The sequence below is a fragment of the Cyclopterus lumpus genome, chromosome 13 (genome assembly GCF_009769545.1).
Source record: "Cyclopterus lumpus isolate fCycLum1 chromosome 13, fCycLum1.pri, whole genome shotgun sequence".
Classification (NCBI taxonomy): Eukaryota; Metazoa; Chordata; class Actinopteri; order Perciformes; family Cyclopteridae; genus Cyclopterus; species Cyclopterus lumpus.
Window position 1 is genome coordinate 12,750,017 of NC_046978.1, and position 15,389 is coordinate 12,765,405.

The 15,389-nt window shown below is 43.1% G+C and overlaps 1 protein-coding gene across 2 annotated transcripts in view; it reads left to right on the plus strand.

Moving 5' to 3' along the window:
* eml2 (EMAP like 2) overlaps positions 1–14,936 on the plus strand; it is a 15,666-nt gene extending 730 nt beyond the window's left edge. For both annotated transcript variants that reach the window (XM_034548169.1, XM_034548170.1), the window contains exons 2-19: positions 4,393–4,421; positions 5,188–5,317; positions 6,092–6,241; positions 7,673–7,742; positions 7,980–8,090; positions 8,173–8,268; positions 8,447–8,581; positions 8,729–8,828; positions 9,339–9,493; positions 9,684–9,809; positions 9,894–10,025; positions 10,182–10,249; positions 11,024–11,112; positions 11,194–11,291; positions 11,854–11,941; positions 12,535–12,630; positions 12,775–12,905; positions 13,553–14,936. In XM_034548169.1, coding sequence (XP_034404060.1) covers positions 4,393–4,421; positions 5,188–5,317; positions 6,092–6,241; positions 7,673–7,742; positions 7,980–8,090; positions 8,173–8,268; positions 8,447–8,581; positions 8,729–8,828; positions 9,339–9,493; positions 9,684–9,809; positions 9,894–10,025; positions 10,182–10,249; positions 11,024–11,112; positions 11,194–11,291; positions 11,854–11,941; positions 12,535–12,630; positions 12,775–12,905; positions 13,553–13,675 — 1,927 coding nt within the window. In that variant the 3' untranslated portion in view covers positions 13,676–14,936. The remainder of the gene's footprint in view (positions 1–4,392; positions 4,422–5,187; positions 5,318–6,091; positions 6,242–7,672; positions 7,743–7,979; positions 8,091–8,172; positions 8,269–8,446; positions 8,582–8,728; positions 8,829–9,338; positions 9,494–9,683; positions 9,810–9,893; positions 10,026–10,181; positions 10,250–11,023; positions 11,113–11,193; positions 11,292–11,853; positions 11,942–12,534; positions 12,631–12,774; positions 12,906–13,552) is intronic.
* The last annotated feature ends 453 nt before the right edge of the window (positions 14,937–15,389 follow it).

Consider the following 15,389-nt stretch of genomic DNA (forward strand, 5'->3'; position numbering starts at 1 on the left):
CGGTTGAATTTGGTTAATGCACATTTGTTTTTTTGATTAACATTTATTTCAAAGTTTTCCAAAGGCGATCTAATTAATTGATTGTTCTGAACGTTATAGAACGCCCTGCAGCACTGCAGCATATTCGGTGGGACATATTCTGCTTGGCTTGCAAATCCTCTCATGACATTGATTGGGCTTCCTGTTTAACATGCAACACACATCATGACGACACCTCTGCAGAGAAGCATTGTGCCCCACAAACCAGTTTACCGTCACTATGACTGCATTTAAATTTAGATTTTAAGGTTGAGGGTCACAAGCCTTTTTAAATCTAAGGGCATTGTACAAAGTTGAGTTATGATATGCAGGTCTGGATTTATGCAAAGACGATGATTGAGGAAGAGATTTCCATTCCCCAGCTGTGTCTTTCCTTTTGTCTCTGTTTCATGTGACGGAAAATCTTTTGATCCAGGAGGAAATATTTCAAACGTTCAATTTAAATGAACACCTATATGTATATACTTGTGGCCCTGACTTACCATTGTAAAGTAAACAAGATGTAACATCTAGCATAAATAACGAAACCATGCAAATTCTGATCTTTTTTTTTTTTTTGTAAATTGGTCTGTGGAGAAGGAAGCTCAAAGTGAAGTCTGTTTTGTTTTTTTATCAGATACGCTTGTGTCCATGATCAAAAGCACCACTGCAGCAGTTCAGTCATAATGGAGCAGGAAATGGACGCACGGTTGACCGGTCCCACCACTCCCACAGTTCAGAGGGCTATAAAAGCTGATTTACCACATCATCCATCACTGCAGTAAAGTGCTTAATGTGACCTGGAGATGAGGATCAGTTACCACGAGGAGAAATCTCTTGCTATGAAATAGAAGACAAACATATTATTGGACCCAGGCGGCAAACCTCCGGGTCTGAAAAGTGTCTTAAACTTGTATTCTCTCTACTGACCTTAAGGGGCGACTCCTTTGGTTGTATAGAAGATAAAATGACTTCTCTCTTGATTTATTCCCTCAGTAAATATTGTAAACATGAGTTTATGGTCTCAATCTCTAGTTTCAAGTTTTCTTCAATACAGCATGATGTTCATTTATTAAATGATGGTCCAATTTAGAGTCAAATAGACCATAAAGAAGGGTAGTGTAAAAGTTCTGAGAATCTCGAGCTGCCTGGTGCTTGGAAGAAGAAGTTCCGAAGCCAGAGATATATATATATATATATATATATATATATATATATATATATATATATATATATATATATATATATATATATATATAATCAAAAGTATTTAATCATAACAAAAAAGGATCATCATCAGTACATACATGGTCCGGACCGGACGCGCTCACGTGATTCCACTTCCACAGTCTACTGGCTGAGCTCTTCTCCTCGAGCGCTCCTGACGTAGCTAACAGTTTCTGTCTGGCGTCACCCCGTAAGAGACCAAATTCACGTCTCACAATTAGTTTTATTAGCAATGCATTCACTGAGCTAAGCTCCCATTGGTTAGTGGAGGTATTCATGCAAATACCTTTCAGAGACACAGCATGCTGCTGACCAGCGAATAAGACATGAGGTTCACACCTGAGGGTTAGTTCCATTGGCCACTTCAAAGAATACCGCCATTCTGTTCGCTAAGCCAATCGATAAGCTGGCGGGGTCAAAGCTCACACTTCTGGTCAAGGACAGGAAGTTCCCCTTCAGAATAAAACCCATTATCCTGCCTTCGGAATAAAAAATAAATAAATCTCAGGTTTCAATCGGCATCCCTTTTAACTATAAACAATAAAACATCATTCATTCTCATGCATCATACAGTTAATCATTACATTTGTCATCAACAAACAGAATAATAAAACAGTGATCCTCTCTTATGCTTTATAATACATTCCTCAGAATATTCCTCAAATTAATTATCATAACTTTCTGTATGTATTAATTTAAAACAGACTCTCATTTACATATGCAAGTGTATATAAAATCCACTACAACTCAACAATAGCCTTTAGGGCGGGGCTACCTTGTAATTGACAGGTCACTACCATGGAAATGTTTTTGTCTTCCAACTTAAAGCCTTTCATAGTGTGTTTTTAGTTCATGAAAGTTAATTGTAACTTTTTTGGTTGCCTCAAAATGCAGCATGCTGTCGTACTTAGCCCCACCCTCTCGTGTCACTTCTGGCTGCAAAAAACAAGATGGCGGCGGCCAGAAAGCCAGGAATTGCGGCTTCAAAACAGCTTTCCACAAACCAGTGAGTGATGTTGCGGGGAATACGTCCACTTCTTCTGTACAGTCTATGGTTGCATCTAGTAACATAAAAACGTGCACACGAGAGTTAACCAATATTTGTTTGATTGCAGTTTCAGAACAAGCATAAATTCAATCTATTCAAAGTATGATAAACAAACCAGCTAACGCAAGATCATATAAACCTTTGTAACTTATTTTTTGAATCCCCCCGCACTCAAAAAAGATCTTTGAGAAACTGTTTTGCTCTTCAGAAGCCACCAAATCGCGCCGTCTCCATTGAGTGGCCATTCAGCACCTCCAATCAGGAACATTTAAAACGTAAATGAATCTGCATTTAGTGATTTTGTCTGGTTTATTTCTAAAGCTCCACCTGAAGCTCATGTTGTCTTTTATTCAGAGAAGCAGAGCACATTCATTGCCGTTTCGGTCTGAAGTTGGAAGGGTTTCTCAGGGGGTTTCTTTGCTGCTCATTAGTGCCCTTTAGTTCGTACACAAAACCAAATGAGTTTTCAGAGTGCAGGCGGGCAGAAAAAACGGCAACAATACACTCTGTGCCGCGCATGTTAATGAGTGGTCTGTTTGTGCTCTTCCTGGAAAGCTTGTGACCGGGACTGCAGACACACGTTTTTTTGCACATCCACAGTTATTTGCTCTGTCCGACTGCCAGTTACCCAGCATGCCCCCTCGCCCCCCCCACACTAATTACTGGATCTGAATCAATATGGTTCTCTCAATGGCTAGAACTGTGCCACGACCTCATCTTCCTGGCAGACCACACACACACACACACACACACACACACACACACACACACACCTCGCTCAAGAGACAAACAGGCCTTTCTGTGGTTACTTTAAAGAGACCTGCTGGCCGCTCGCCTCCAGCTGCCCAGAGACACAACAGACACCAGTTATGTCCTCAGATCAGCCGCCTGCTCACTTCGCTGCTTTTTTTTGTAATCTCCTTCAGATGCTTTGTGTTGCGTTCAAAGACACACACACAAAAGCGCTGATCTTTTATGATAGAAGATTATTCTTTCTTCTATTATTGATGACCGCATCGCCTTCCTCATAAAAACCTTAGCGGAGCCTCTTTGAAATCGTCTTCATTGCTTCCTCGGAAAAGGTAAACTCCTCGTTCCCGGCGTTCCTGTTGCCAGGCAGCATTAGACAAGCCAGCAATTTCCCTCATCTTACGAAGCCTTACTTTATAATTTTTTACCGCTGTTGCTATGGTGATGCCCACCTATCATTCGAAGCAGCACTTCAGCATCCTGATAATAATCTGATTGGTTGACAGCGTCCCGACGGGTCGGGCTGAAATGCTCAGCGAGGCATTCGTTCCGATTGGTCGACGGACGGCTGAGTCAGAAACAACTGTCGCTCCGCCGAGTCTAATTGATGAGGCGGCTCCAGGTTTTGATTGGATCTGGATTTTTGGACTCAGTGATTTTATCATTATGAAGCCAAAGTGGTTATGCTGTCGTATAACATTAACCTTCCTGCGTCCTCTTTGCGCTGATCCTCCATGATGTCACACGGTTTGGCTGAACGCCACGCTGACACTGTCTCCATGTGTGGACACACAAATAATGGGACTTGCCCGGTTTATTTTGCGTCTGCTGACTTGATCAAAGACGCTCTTCATCAGCCTGCGTTTGCAGTTGTGTTTTAAGAGTCAGAGCTTTGATCATATTTCTCTCTTCATCTAAGAAACACGGAGCAGCAAACTTGTTTCCGAACGAATGCTTTCTTACAATTGTTGTTGCCATCGGGGAGGGAACTAATTTGAACATGTTCCTCTTTCTTTTGTCGTAAAAAAATCAATTGATTGAAAAACACGTCACCATTCAATTCCACAAGTTCGGTGCATACTTAATTCATAAGATCCATGTTGACTGCAGGTGCTGACTCTCCCACAGACTCCCCTATTGTCCAGTTAATGTGAAACTGAGCGCTGAGAATAAATAATTCAGCATCTTATTGGAACGCCTGATGTTATGGAACAAAGTCTCTATATATTGTGTGTGTATAGTTTGATGTACTTGCTGGTACTTCCATTATTTTGTGTTCCTATTATGGATGACAGCCAGACACTTACTATTCTTATGGTGCTCAACTTCATTTTTCTCTTCTGTTTCAGCAAATCCAAAGAATGCACCATCAATGCCGGTAAGAGGAGCTGCTGATGCTTTATATTTGTGTGTTTACGTCTCAAGAGTGTGTACTTTAATTCCCCCCCCCACCCCTGTAATCACACTTTAATTAGCTATAAAGAGGATAAGCAGCTTCTGAAGTGTGACACTCAATTGGCCTTCAGGAGTCCTTGAATGGTTTAATATTCCCCATTGGAAATATTGAACAAATATTAGAATTAGTGAAGCGCCAGAGAAGCTTTTTAGTAAAGAGTTCAGAAAGAGGAACTGAAGCGCGTTAAATCTTCAGCTCGGTTATAGTCTCTGTGATTAATGTCCTGTTACTGTACTGGGGTTTAAAACATTTTATTTAAAAATGATTTTGAGGCTTGAAGTTAGACATAACTGAGGGTGTGGCCTCTTTGCTGTGCCACGTCACCCGGGCCCCGCTTCAGCTTTAGCCAGGAGACGGCGATGGCCACTTTTAGCTTCTCAAAGGTCACCTACAGACTACAGATTTCAGTTGATGCTCTTTTACTAAAAAGGTGACTAACAGGGACCAAAGCTTGTGCAGCTTTTACAATTTCTACAATCAGAAACCTAACGCACAACTCTCTTCAGGTGAGTGAGATAGATAGACGGTTCTACTCAAATGTCTAAAACAGACTGCTTAAAGGTCACAGCAGCATTGGCTCTGGAGACCCATATTCCTTCTGTCTGAGGATTGTCTGACCATTACATCCTCCTTCTCGGTTTCACTGGCGAAGGCTAACAAGCAACTATCTGTTCTTGTTCCCCTCCAGAGGACGGCTACGTGCGGATGTTCCTCCGAGGACGTCCCGTCACCATGCACATCCCTGACCAGCAGAGGGAGAGCTACAGTGTCGACCAAAAGGTGGCGCTACCCGACCGCAAGCTCAAACTGCAGTGGGTGTATCCTTCAGATGGAGAAACGGGAAGCGGTGTCAGGCATTGGAAACCTCTGGAACGGATGGAGAAAAGCCTAAATAAACAGCTGGGCTCCATTTATTCATCGTAGTTATTTGGCATTAAATGTAAAAAACAAATGCGCAGTAGACTTCCAATGCGCTATAAACATCTCCAGAGAATGCTCCAAAAACATCCCATATGTCTTAATTAAATTAAATGCTGCATTCGGTAAAAATCGATAACACCATCTGTATGCAGGGGTGCAGGGGTGGTGGACAACTACCCCAAGAAATTACTATACAGAGTTAATTACTGCCTATAATGGTATAGAATAGTTTTAAAAAAAATCAATAAATAGACCAGTATCAAATATAGGTTTTGATTTCATGAAAAGTGAGTATAACTATAAGGGGGGGTCCTGCTTTTTGGTCTGATCTTAAATCTTGAAGGTTCCTGCGAGACAATTGAGTTTTAAAATCATAATTTTTAATCTGACCATGCTCCCATGAACTGTATATGAATCAACATGCAAAATGGGTATCTATAGACAGGACTCCTGTCTGTTTTAGACATTTGAGTAGAACCGTCTATCTATCTCACTCACCTGAAGAGAGTTGTGCGTTAGGTTTCTGATTGTAGAAATTGTAAAAGTTGCACAAGCTTTGGTCCCTGTTAGTCACCTTTTTAGTAAAAGAGCATCAACTGAAATCTGAATATCAAATGTTCTCCTGTCCGACTTCGACCCCCGTCTTGGTCCCTAACTTGAGCGTGGACCAGGTACGGCTACCGTGGGCGTGACTGCCGCTCCAACCTCTACCTGCTGCCCACGGGAGAGATAGTCTACTTCAACGCCTCTGTGGTGGTGCTGTACAACACCGAGGAGCAGCAGCAGAGACACTACCTAGGCCACAACGACGACGTCAAATGGTGAGTGAAGCCGATGCGGAAGTGCCTTAAACTTGCATTCTCTCTACGGGGCAGCTCCTCTTGTTGGAAAAAGAAGTCTGATCGTATAGAAGTCTTTGAGACATTGACTCTACTTCGCTCTTAAATTATTCCCTCAGTAAACATGAGTTTATGGTCCTTTTTAATACATCATGATGTTCATTTCGTAACTGATGCTTCATTTAGTCAACCAGACCATAAAGCAGAGTATGTTTTAGGGCGGGGCTACCTTGTAAATGACAGGTCACTACCAGAGCCATATGCGCCGCCTGTCACTCCAGTGGATGACGTCATGACGACTAGGTCCACTTATATACAGTTTATGTATGGAGCATAAGGTCGCTGTAGAGTAACGATTGACTGATTTCCTGCGCAACCTGGATTTTCCCGTTCCTCCTGGATCCCGTGTGCATGTGATCATATTCCCTTATTATTATTATTATTATTATTATTATTATTATTATTATTATCATTATTATTATAATACTTAGGGAAAACAAAGCAGCCTGAGGATACGGAAACATTTGCTTAAACAGAGGCGTGACACTGGTGACGGATATGAACGCTCAATGTAATTCTTCTGTATTCATCTACTTTTAGTATTCAGTCATGTGATCTTTGGTGTACTTAATGAGCGCTAGCTGACGTCCTGAATCAGCTCTCTGACTGAAGCCACTGGGATGTAAACAAACTGTATCCGCCTCCCGCCCCCCTAGGGCATGCTGGGAAAAGCTAGTCATTTCTACAGGGAATCAAACGTTTCCCCGTCTCCCACGGCGACGTGTTGACCTTTCCTCTTCCCACTTTGCTGCGTTAACCGCTGTAGTTTATAAATCGTTGTTTTACGCTTCTCGTGAACACGAGATCTCATGAAATGTGGCACAAACGTCCACCTGGACTCAATGATGAACTGATAATAATTTGGCGGTCAAAGGTCAAGGCCTCTGTGACATCACGTCCGTCCCGTTGTCGTGATGTCTCGGGAACATCTTGAGCAATTTTCTTCAAATTTGGCACAGAGGTCCATCTTTACTCAAGGATGAGTTGATCAGATAAAAAGGTGGTCAAATGTCACTGAACATGCTTTTGGCCATAACGCAATCATTCCAATGCCAGATATGACAATTTTACACAAAAGTATAAGTATAATAAAATTATGAGTTTACACATTTTTGGAAACACTTCAATAAACTAAATTAATTTAGAAACACATAATTGTTGTATTAAAGTAAATATTACTTGAGTCACAGAAGTCAGACGTGGAAAAAGTAGCAAGCAATAGTAAATCCTGAAAATCAATTTCTAAGTGATCAATTTGAATCTGGACTGAAAGACTTTTTCTGGGATTTACAGTTTTCCATAAAAGCCAGTCGCTGTAAAATAAAGGAATAATTCTTTATTTTCTCGTCCTAGTCTGAGTGTGCATCCTGACATGGTGACCATAGCAACGGGGCAGGTGGCTGGAAACTCTAAAGATGGAAAGGTACTGTGATAAACCATCACTTGCATACATCCTCCTCCAGAGTTTCACTGTTACTCACTGCTCCATTTTCACAGTTTATTTTAAAAGGTGAATGCAGAAGACTGCTTAGATTTAGAAGCAGATGTGTTTTTTCTCGCAGTGTTGCACATATGATTTCTTAATCTCATCCCACATCTTCGTCTCAAATGAGTCCGTCTGACACATTTTCTCCGTCTGATTTCATCCCTGCGTGATCAGCTGCTGGCGCCTCATGTTCGCGTGTGGGACTCTGTGAGCCTCAACACGCTCCATGTGATCGGGATGGGGGTGTTCGACAGAGCGGTCACCTGCGTGGCTTTCTCCAAGTCGGTAAGAGTTTACTGAGGCTTTGGAGCAAAGTTCAGTCCGCTACTGACTGGTGGAGTATTTTAATAATTAGTTCTCCTCTCAGAACGGCGGCACCTTCCTCTGCGCTGTGGACGATGCCAACGATCACATCCTGTCGGTCTGGAACTGGCAGAAGGAGAAGCAGCTGGCTGACGTTAAGGTACCCTGACCCTTGACCTCCTGATCCCATTCACACAGCTGTATCTTTATCTTATCTCCTGGTTTTTAACACTCTGGCTCACCAGCATGGACAAAAAAAAGGTTGCAGTATCCCAAATTCTTCTGAATGACTCTGGTAGAGAAACGCGTGTGCATCCTCACGCCTCCTGTCTCTGCAGTGCTCCAATGACTCTGTGCTGGGCGCTGTGTTTCATCCCATGGATGCCAACCTGATTGTCACCTGTGGGAAATCCCACATCAACTTCTGGACCATTGAAGGCAACACTCTCACCAAGAAACAGGGCCTGTTCGAGGTACCGACATCATAGCGACTGCTCCAAAGATCTATCGCATGACAATTATTATTACATTATTAACCCCCAAAGTATTATTTCATTAGCTACAGCTAGCTAAAAACGCATGCACCAATCTGTGCTATAAATCTTACATTCTCTCTCTAGAAACATGAGAAGCCAAAATACGTGCTGTGTGTTGCGTTCGCTGAGAACGGAGACGCCATCACAGGAGACTCTGGTGGAAACATCTACGTCTGGGCCAAAGGTACTATTGACTATTTAGTACGCCCCGAAAAAATTATTTAGTATGCTCCGGGTTGCCTTATGCAAGCCAGCAATGCTTTTCTGACCCACAATCCATTTGCGGAGCAGATAATGAAGCAAGAGGGTCAAAGTTCAATGTGGCATGTTATGAGGAAGTAATATGTTCCAATTGAATGCATGCTGCATGCAACAGTACGTACTTTGTAAAGGCAGCTAGTTACACAAGTCTTGAGCTGTAGAAGCTCAATGGATCAGTGATCACAACCTTTCTGTTAAAGTTATTTAACAAGTCTACAACCACCAAAAAACTGAAGTCCGAAAATGTTACTGCACCAGTGCTGTTTGCCAAGCAATCTGTAAAATTACAGGGACATAAAAGCAATTTGCCCGTTATTGATCGCTACTAAAACGTAGCCGTGAAAGATGTTCCCGTTCATGCCATCACAACTTTGAAGCGCAGCATCTGTGTCCTCGGCCTGTGCTTCTATTTCCTGTGCATTCCCGTCGGCAGGTGGTAGCCGCATCAGCCAGGTGGTGTCGGGGGCCCACGAGGGCGGGATCTTCTCCGTTTGTGTCCTGAAGGACGGAACCATGGTCTCTGGAGGAGGGAAGGACCGCAAGGTGGTGCTGTGGGACCACAACTACAGAAAGAAGGCTGAGATGGAGGTGAGGGAAACAACGTATCCTATGCACGGCAAAAGGGACAAAGACAGAAAATCAGCTCCTTTTGACACTTTAAGACGCTTCTCTCAACATTATCATTGAGTTTTTTAAACAACTTTGTGGGCCTGATCTTATTTTTCTGAACTCCATCTTAAGATCTCTCTATACTGTGTGTGTGTGTGTCCGTGTCCAGGTGGGCGAGCCGCTCGGTCCTGTAAGGGCACTGGCCGAAGGTAAACCGGGAGAGCTCTTCGTTGGGACCACCAAAAATGCTATCGTCAGAGCCGCCTTCCCTGACACATTGACTCCGATTGTACAGGTACACACACACACACACTTCTGGTTTAAGGAGAGCACGCCGTGATCCGTTTGTGTATACAATGAGACATGTAATGTGCTTCAGGGTCACACAGATGAGCTGTGGGGTCTGGACGTCCATCCCTCCATGGAGCAGTTTGTCACCTGCGCCCAGGACAAACAGGTCCACCTCTGGGACACCAGCTCCCATCAGCCCCTCTGGAGCAAGACTATTGAGGTGGCTGGCAGTAGGATGTAGATTGTGTTGTGCCTTTTTAACATCAGGATATAAAGCACTGACCTGACGGCACGAGAGGAACAAAGAGTGCAAAAAAAACCAATGAGTCAATTCTGTCTTAAATAAGAAACTAATTTGTCCTCTTTTCCGCTCCAGGATCCAGGGAGGTCTGCAGGTTTCCATCCCAGCGGCGCTGTCCTGGCTGTGGGGACTATGACTGGAAGGTTGGGGCTCAGTTACAATTCACTCAAGCCTTTTTCTCCCACTTCCACCCACCAACATCTGGCTTGATTCTGGACTAGTCCCCCTGTATTTATCAGCTCTGGTCGGGAGGACACGTTAATCTTTCAACCCTTTTCCGGTGCAATACAGTGAAGCGAATAAATCAACAGGGATTTGCACAATTATTATAAATTATTAAACGTACAAAACACACAATTACGCTCTCCTGACTGAACAAGTAAACAGATGTAAAAATAAGTAACCACTGTAACATTCTCACTGTTTACTCACCGTGTTTTCTGGCCTGTTTGACGTTGAGCATGACTCACCAGAAACGCGTCTACAGGCCGTGAGGAAGGAGTCGGATCACATCATTTGTGGCTATTCTCGTGTTTAATAAAACCTGCATATACAGAAGGGGATTAACAACTAATCCATTTCTTACAGGCTCTATAGCTTTACATGGTTGCTGCTTTAAAAGGGATTACTGTCTGTACTGTGTTTACAGTCTTTGACTTGGCGGCTTTTTTTCGTCTTCCTTGAGGTACATAGTTAATCGAAAAAGGAGTAATGTGGTAATCTGTTTCCTTTTTCAAGTAGTATATACATGGAATTGTAGTACTGAAAAAAAAGTGTGTGAATGATTTACAAGCAAAATGACAAACATTCACTGTGTCCATTTCAAAGATGTACCGTACTACCTTCTCTGCTTTATACGGTATGAAAAGTCATCTTGGGTTCTGTTTCTCTAATGTGTGTGTGTGTGTGTGTTGCAGATGGTTGGTGCTGGACACTGACAGCAGCGATCTCGTTTATATGCACACGGATGGCAATGAGATAATTTCCAACATCAAGTACTCTCCAGGTAAACATCAGGTACAGCTGGTGTGACGGGGCTCAGAAACACGCCACGCTGCCGTTAACTCTGCGCTCCGTGTGCCCTCAGACGGTAACTTCCTGGCGGTCGCTTCTCACGACAACTTTGTTTACATCTACGCCGTGATGGAGAGCGGACGAAAGTACAGCCGCGTAGGCAAATGCACCGTAAATATGCTTTTTAATTTATTTACTGTCCTGTAACTACTACAGCCAAAGCTCCATTTTTTTTTTTAAAGGAACACAGTTCAGGTCAAAATGACCATTTGTGTCAATTACTCTTTTCTCACATGAATCACAAAGCATAGTCTTGGGGGGCCTGTTTAAAACAGCAAAACATTTGATTATGAACTCTCTCTCAAGTCATTTAGGGTATCCAAGTGTCATTTAACCAGCCGTGTGTTCGGTACAACAAATGCATCTTCGTTTTGAATAGCGTGTTTTTAAATACAAAGAAGGGATTTTAGGGAAGATGGGAAGTAGTGAACATACGTGAGAATTCTTATATAGTTTTGCTGTTGTTAAATACAGCCCCCTTTTTCCTCCAATTTATTTTGTATTTCAAAAACAAAGTTTTCTCCAAGAATTGAAGGTAACACAGGGGTGAGTGATTCTGGTTAATGTTGGGGGTGAAGGACTCCTTTATTCTCCCATGTGGAGTGTTTAGGATGAAAGTGCCGCGCTCGGTGTGATCTCTTAAGTCTTGTAAGCTTCTCGCCCTTCTCCTCAGGGCCACTCCAGCTTCGTTACCCATCTGGACTGGTCAGCAGACAGCCAGCAACTCGTCACCAACTCTGGAGACTACGAGATCCTCTTCTGTAGGTCCACACTGAGCTTCCTCTTCCATTGTATTGCCCAAACAAGGATTTCTGATATGTAAACTCGTGTTTTAACGATAGACAAAATGTTGAAGTGACATTTTGACTTTGAGGAAGTATGGTGTGAGCAGCTATCATGTTGCTGTTCCATCTAGAAACCCTAGAGGGCATCATAAGATAACAATTGCTGCGTGGTTTGGCAACTGAAATAAAGCAGGCTTGCCGGTATTCACAAAACATGTGATTTATGGCTTTTCTATTGTTTGTAGACAATAAGCGGGTTTCTGAACAGACACACATTTATTGCAAAACAAATGTTATGTAGTACCAAATCTGTGTAACAAACGCTATCGACTCAAAAATGTATGCAACAACTGGGAATGGCCGTCATGTTTGTGATTTTATGACTAGAACAACTTGACACGCATATCAATCTTCAGGTTCCCATCTTTCAGATGATGTATATCATAAACGGTTGATCTGCGCTACCGCCCCCTAAAGATCTCACGTAATGGGAGGAGGGGTGTCTCTTGGAGTCAAAGCCACAGACTGGAGCACTGTCACTCAGTAATTCTGATTTATTTATTTCATAGGGGAGGCATCTAGTGGTAAACATGTGACCAACATGGACATTGTGCGCAACCAGGAGTGGGCCACTTCCACCTGCACGCTGAGCTTCACCACCTTTGGTATGTGTGTGTGTGTGTGTGTGTGCACATACAGTGCATTTTAGCGCAAGTTGACTGACACAAATGTAATATTCAACAGAAACATTTTGACTCTCCAGCCGTGAATCTTGTCTTTATCTCTCTCTCTCTCTCTTTTTCTCTCAGGGATCTGGCCAGACGGCGCAGACGGCACTGACATCAACGCCGTGTGCAGGTCACATGGCGGATCCATGCTGGCCTCCGCCGATGACTTTGGCAAAGTGCACTTGTTCTCCTTCCCCTGCTCTCAACCAAGGGTCAGTCGCCTGTTCTTTTTCTCGTCAACTCGTTTACGAGAGCTGTCCGACCGTTCATCCCTCGACTGGTTTAGGAATTTGCTCTGCGTAGACGTCGCACTTTTTTTTCTTTTTTTAACACTTGTGCCCACATTGTGATTATGTGTGAATGGACAGAGTGAAAGCTCAGCAGAAATGGCTAAATACTCAGCCACTGTGGGATCACCAGAAGACCTATAATACGCACCGTTCTCTACCATGTGTTTATTATTTAAAACAAGTTGAGGTTCTCAGCCAAAGCCTGTTAAACCGGAGCTGTAAACTTAACGGCTCGTTTCAGACAAGCTGGCTGCCGTTGGCACAGAAACTCAGACGCTGTAAACGGTTATGACAAGTCGGTTTTGTCTCTCTGTCTCTCTAATATTGTATTAATGTCTGTTGTACCGCCAAGGTTTTACTGTTATTTGCATTATTCTGAGGAAGAAATGTCACTGTAAATGTCACCTCTGCATTTTTAAACATTGGGAAGTTGTGTTTAATTATTTAATAACATGATATCAACCAGAGAAGTTAAGAGTTTGAGTACAGCGGCTCAATGTCAACCTTCACCATGTAGCGTCCGACTAACTCATCCCTCTGCTGTGTTTCCCCCCCGCTGGCACATGCAGGCTCTCAGCCACGAGTGCGCCGGCCACAGCAGTCACGTGACCAACGTTGCCTTCCTGCACGACGACAGTCACCTGATCTCCACCGGTGGGAAAGACACCAGCATCCTGCAGTGGGGGTTCTAGGCGAATGCTCTCCGCCCACATCTCCAATCCCAGCGTCCTGACACCCTTCTTCACTGTTCTATCCTCCTGCACCTCCAGGGGGCAGTATGTCCTCTGTGCCTACTGGAAATAAAAATAAATAAAACACACACACACACACACAACTTGACCCACAGATGTCACATCGGATGAGATGGAATATTATTTAGTGTCCTGTTGTTTTCTAATAGAAAGTAGAAAAAATGACTTGTTGCCCTACAGGAAGGTCATCCTATCTGTTCCCAAAAAAAATAAAAAATAGACCCAGCTGGAAGCTGCTGATGGTGACCACACAGTGAACCTGTCATTTAGCGTTGGTACTGTCTGCCTAAACTGTATTTATCTTAACCCCCTTTAACGGGGCAACCACCTATTTTAAAAGGAACAAGTGAGTTTGCAAGTTTCAGCTCCTTGATGACATGTACACTTTACGGTTGGTTTGATTGAATGTATGCTCCAGTCACGGTTCGGGTTACATTTATAGTTTATGGTGTTTAATATTAGGCCGAGCAGCGTTTGGTTTCCACAAAGTTTAAAAATCAGTTGGCAGACTCTTGAACTAGCAGACTTCAGAATCAGTCTGCTCTGGACTGAAAGTAGGACCGATGGGCAATTCCAAGTTTGCCAAAAGTGATTACTCTGCTAAAAATAGTCACTGATTGAAACCAGTGGAAATATGCGTGTTTATACATCTATAACAAAGCAGTTGGGTTTGCAAAACGCTATAAAGTGTACACGATTTAAAATAACGGGGTTCAAACATGTGAAGTCTTTACACCATTTCTGGGATTCCTAAAATGGGTGGTATTCCCCTTTTTAAAACTCGTACTGTACGCCATTGCGTTGCTACCTTATGCAGTTCCAACCCCCCCCCGGATTGTATTAAAGATTGTAAAAGGTACAAGCTGCCCCCCCCCCCCCCCCAACACACGCCAGGGCTGCTGTGTTTCTGATTGTACTACTGTCACTCTCACTAGCTGGCGCTACAATGCAAGAGCATGACCGAGGCTGTCCTCCTGTAGCTGCTGTTAATGTCGCAAAAGGTCTATAGAGTACATTTCTATAAATACATATATTATGCAGTATATCTGAGTGGCTGTGTTATTTTAATATTTAACTAACGATGATGGATGTTGTTATCCTTGTGGCACTTTTAGCAATCAACAGAAGGGTAACGTGCTGTGAGCTTGAGCTGTGCTTCGCCTTCTTCTGTTTTGTTAATAAAGTTTTTACCCAAGCGCTACCGAGTGGAGGCTTTGTCTTCCTTCGAGTCATACATATGGGGTACTAATAACCCTGAGTTATTCTTTATCTTGTATATTGACTCTTCAATCAGCTGAAAAGTGTTATTATTCCTAAAAACAGTTTGATGATGAGCTGAGGAGTGTTGTGGTGACAGTCAATATGTGTGCGATGCTTCGAGGAGAGTCCGCTTGTTGCCGAAGGTTGCTCGTTTAAACTAGTTTTTTTCCTTTTCTTGACACTGAATAATGATACTGTAATGTGACAAAGGAGAAATCACACGAAACGCAAGCCACGTGGGATAATTACACGCTGTACCAGAATGCATTGCTCTATACGGCATTCTGCTTTTAGAGCAAAGTAATGAGAGTGGCGACTGAGGTCAAAGGTCAAGGAGGAATCCTGGGCATGACAGCAGGTATGAGCACAGTTACATCACAATGGTGTCTGTCAA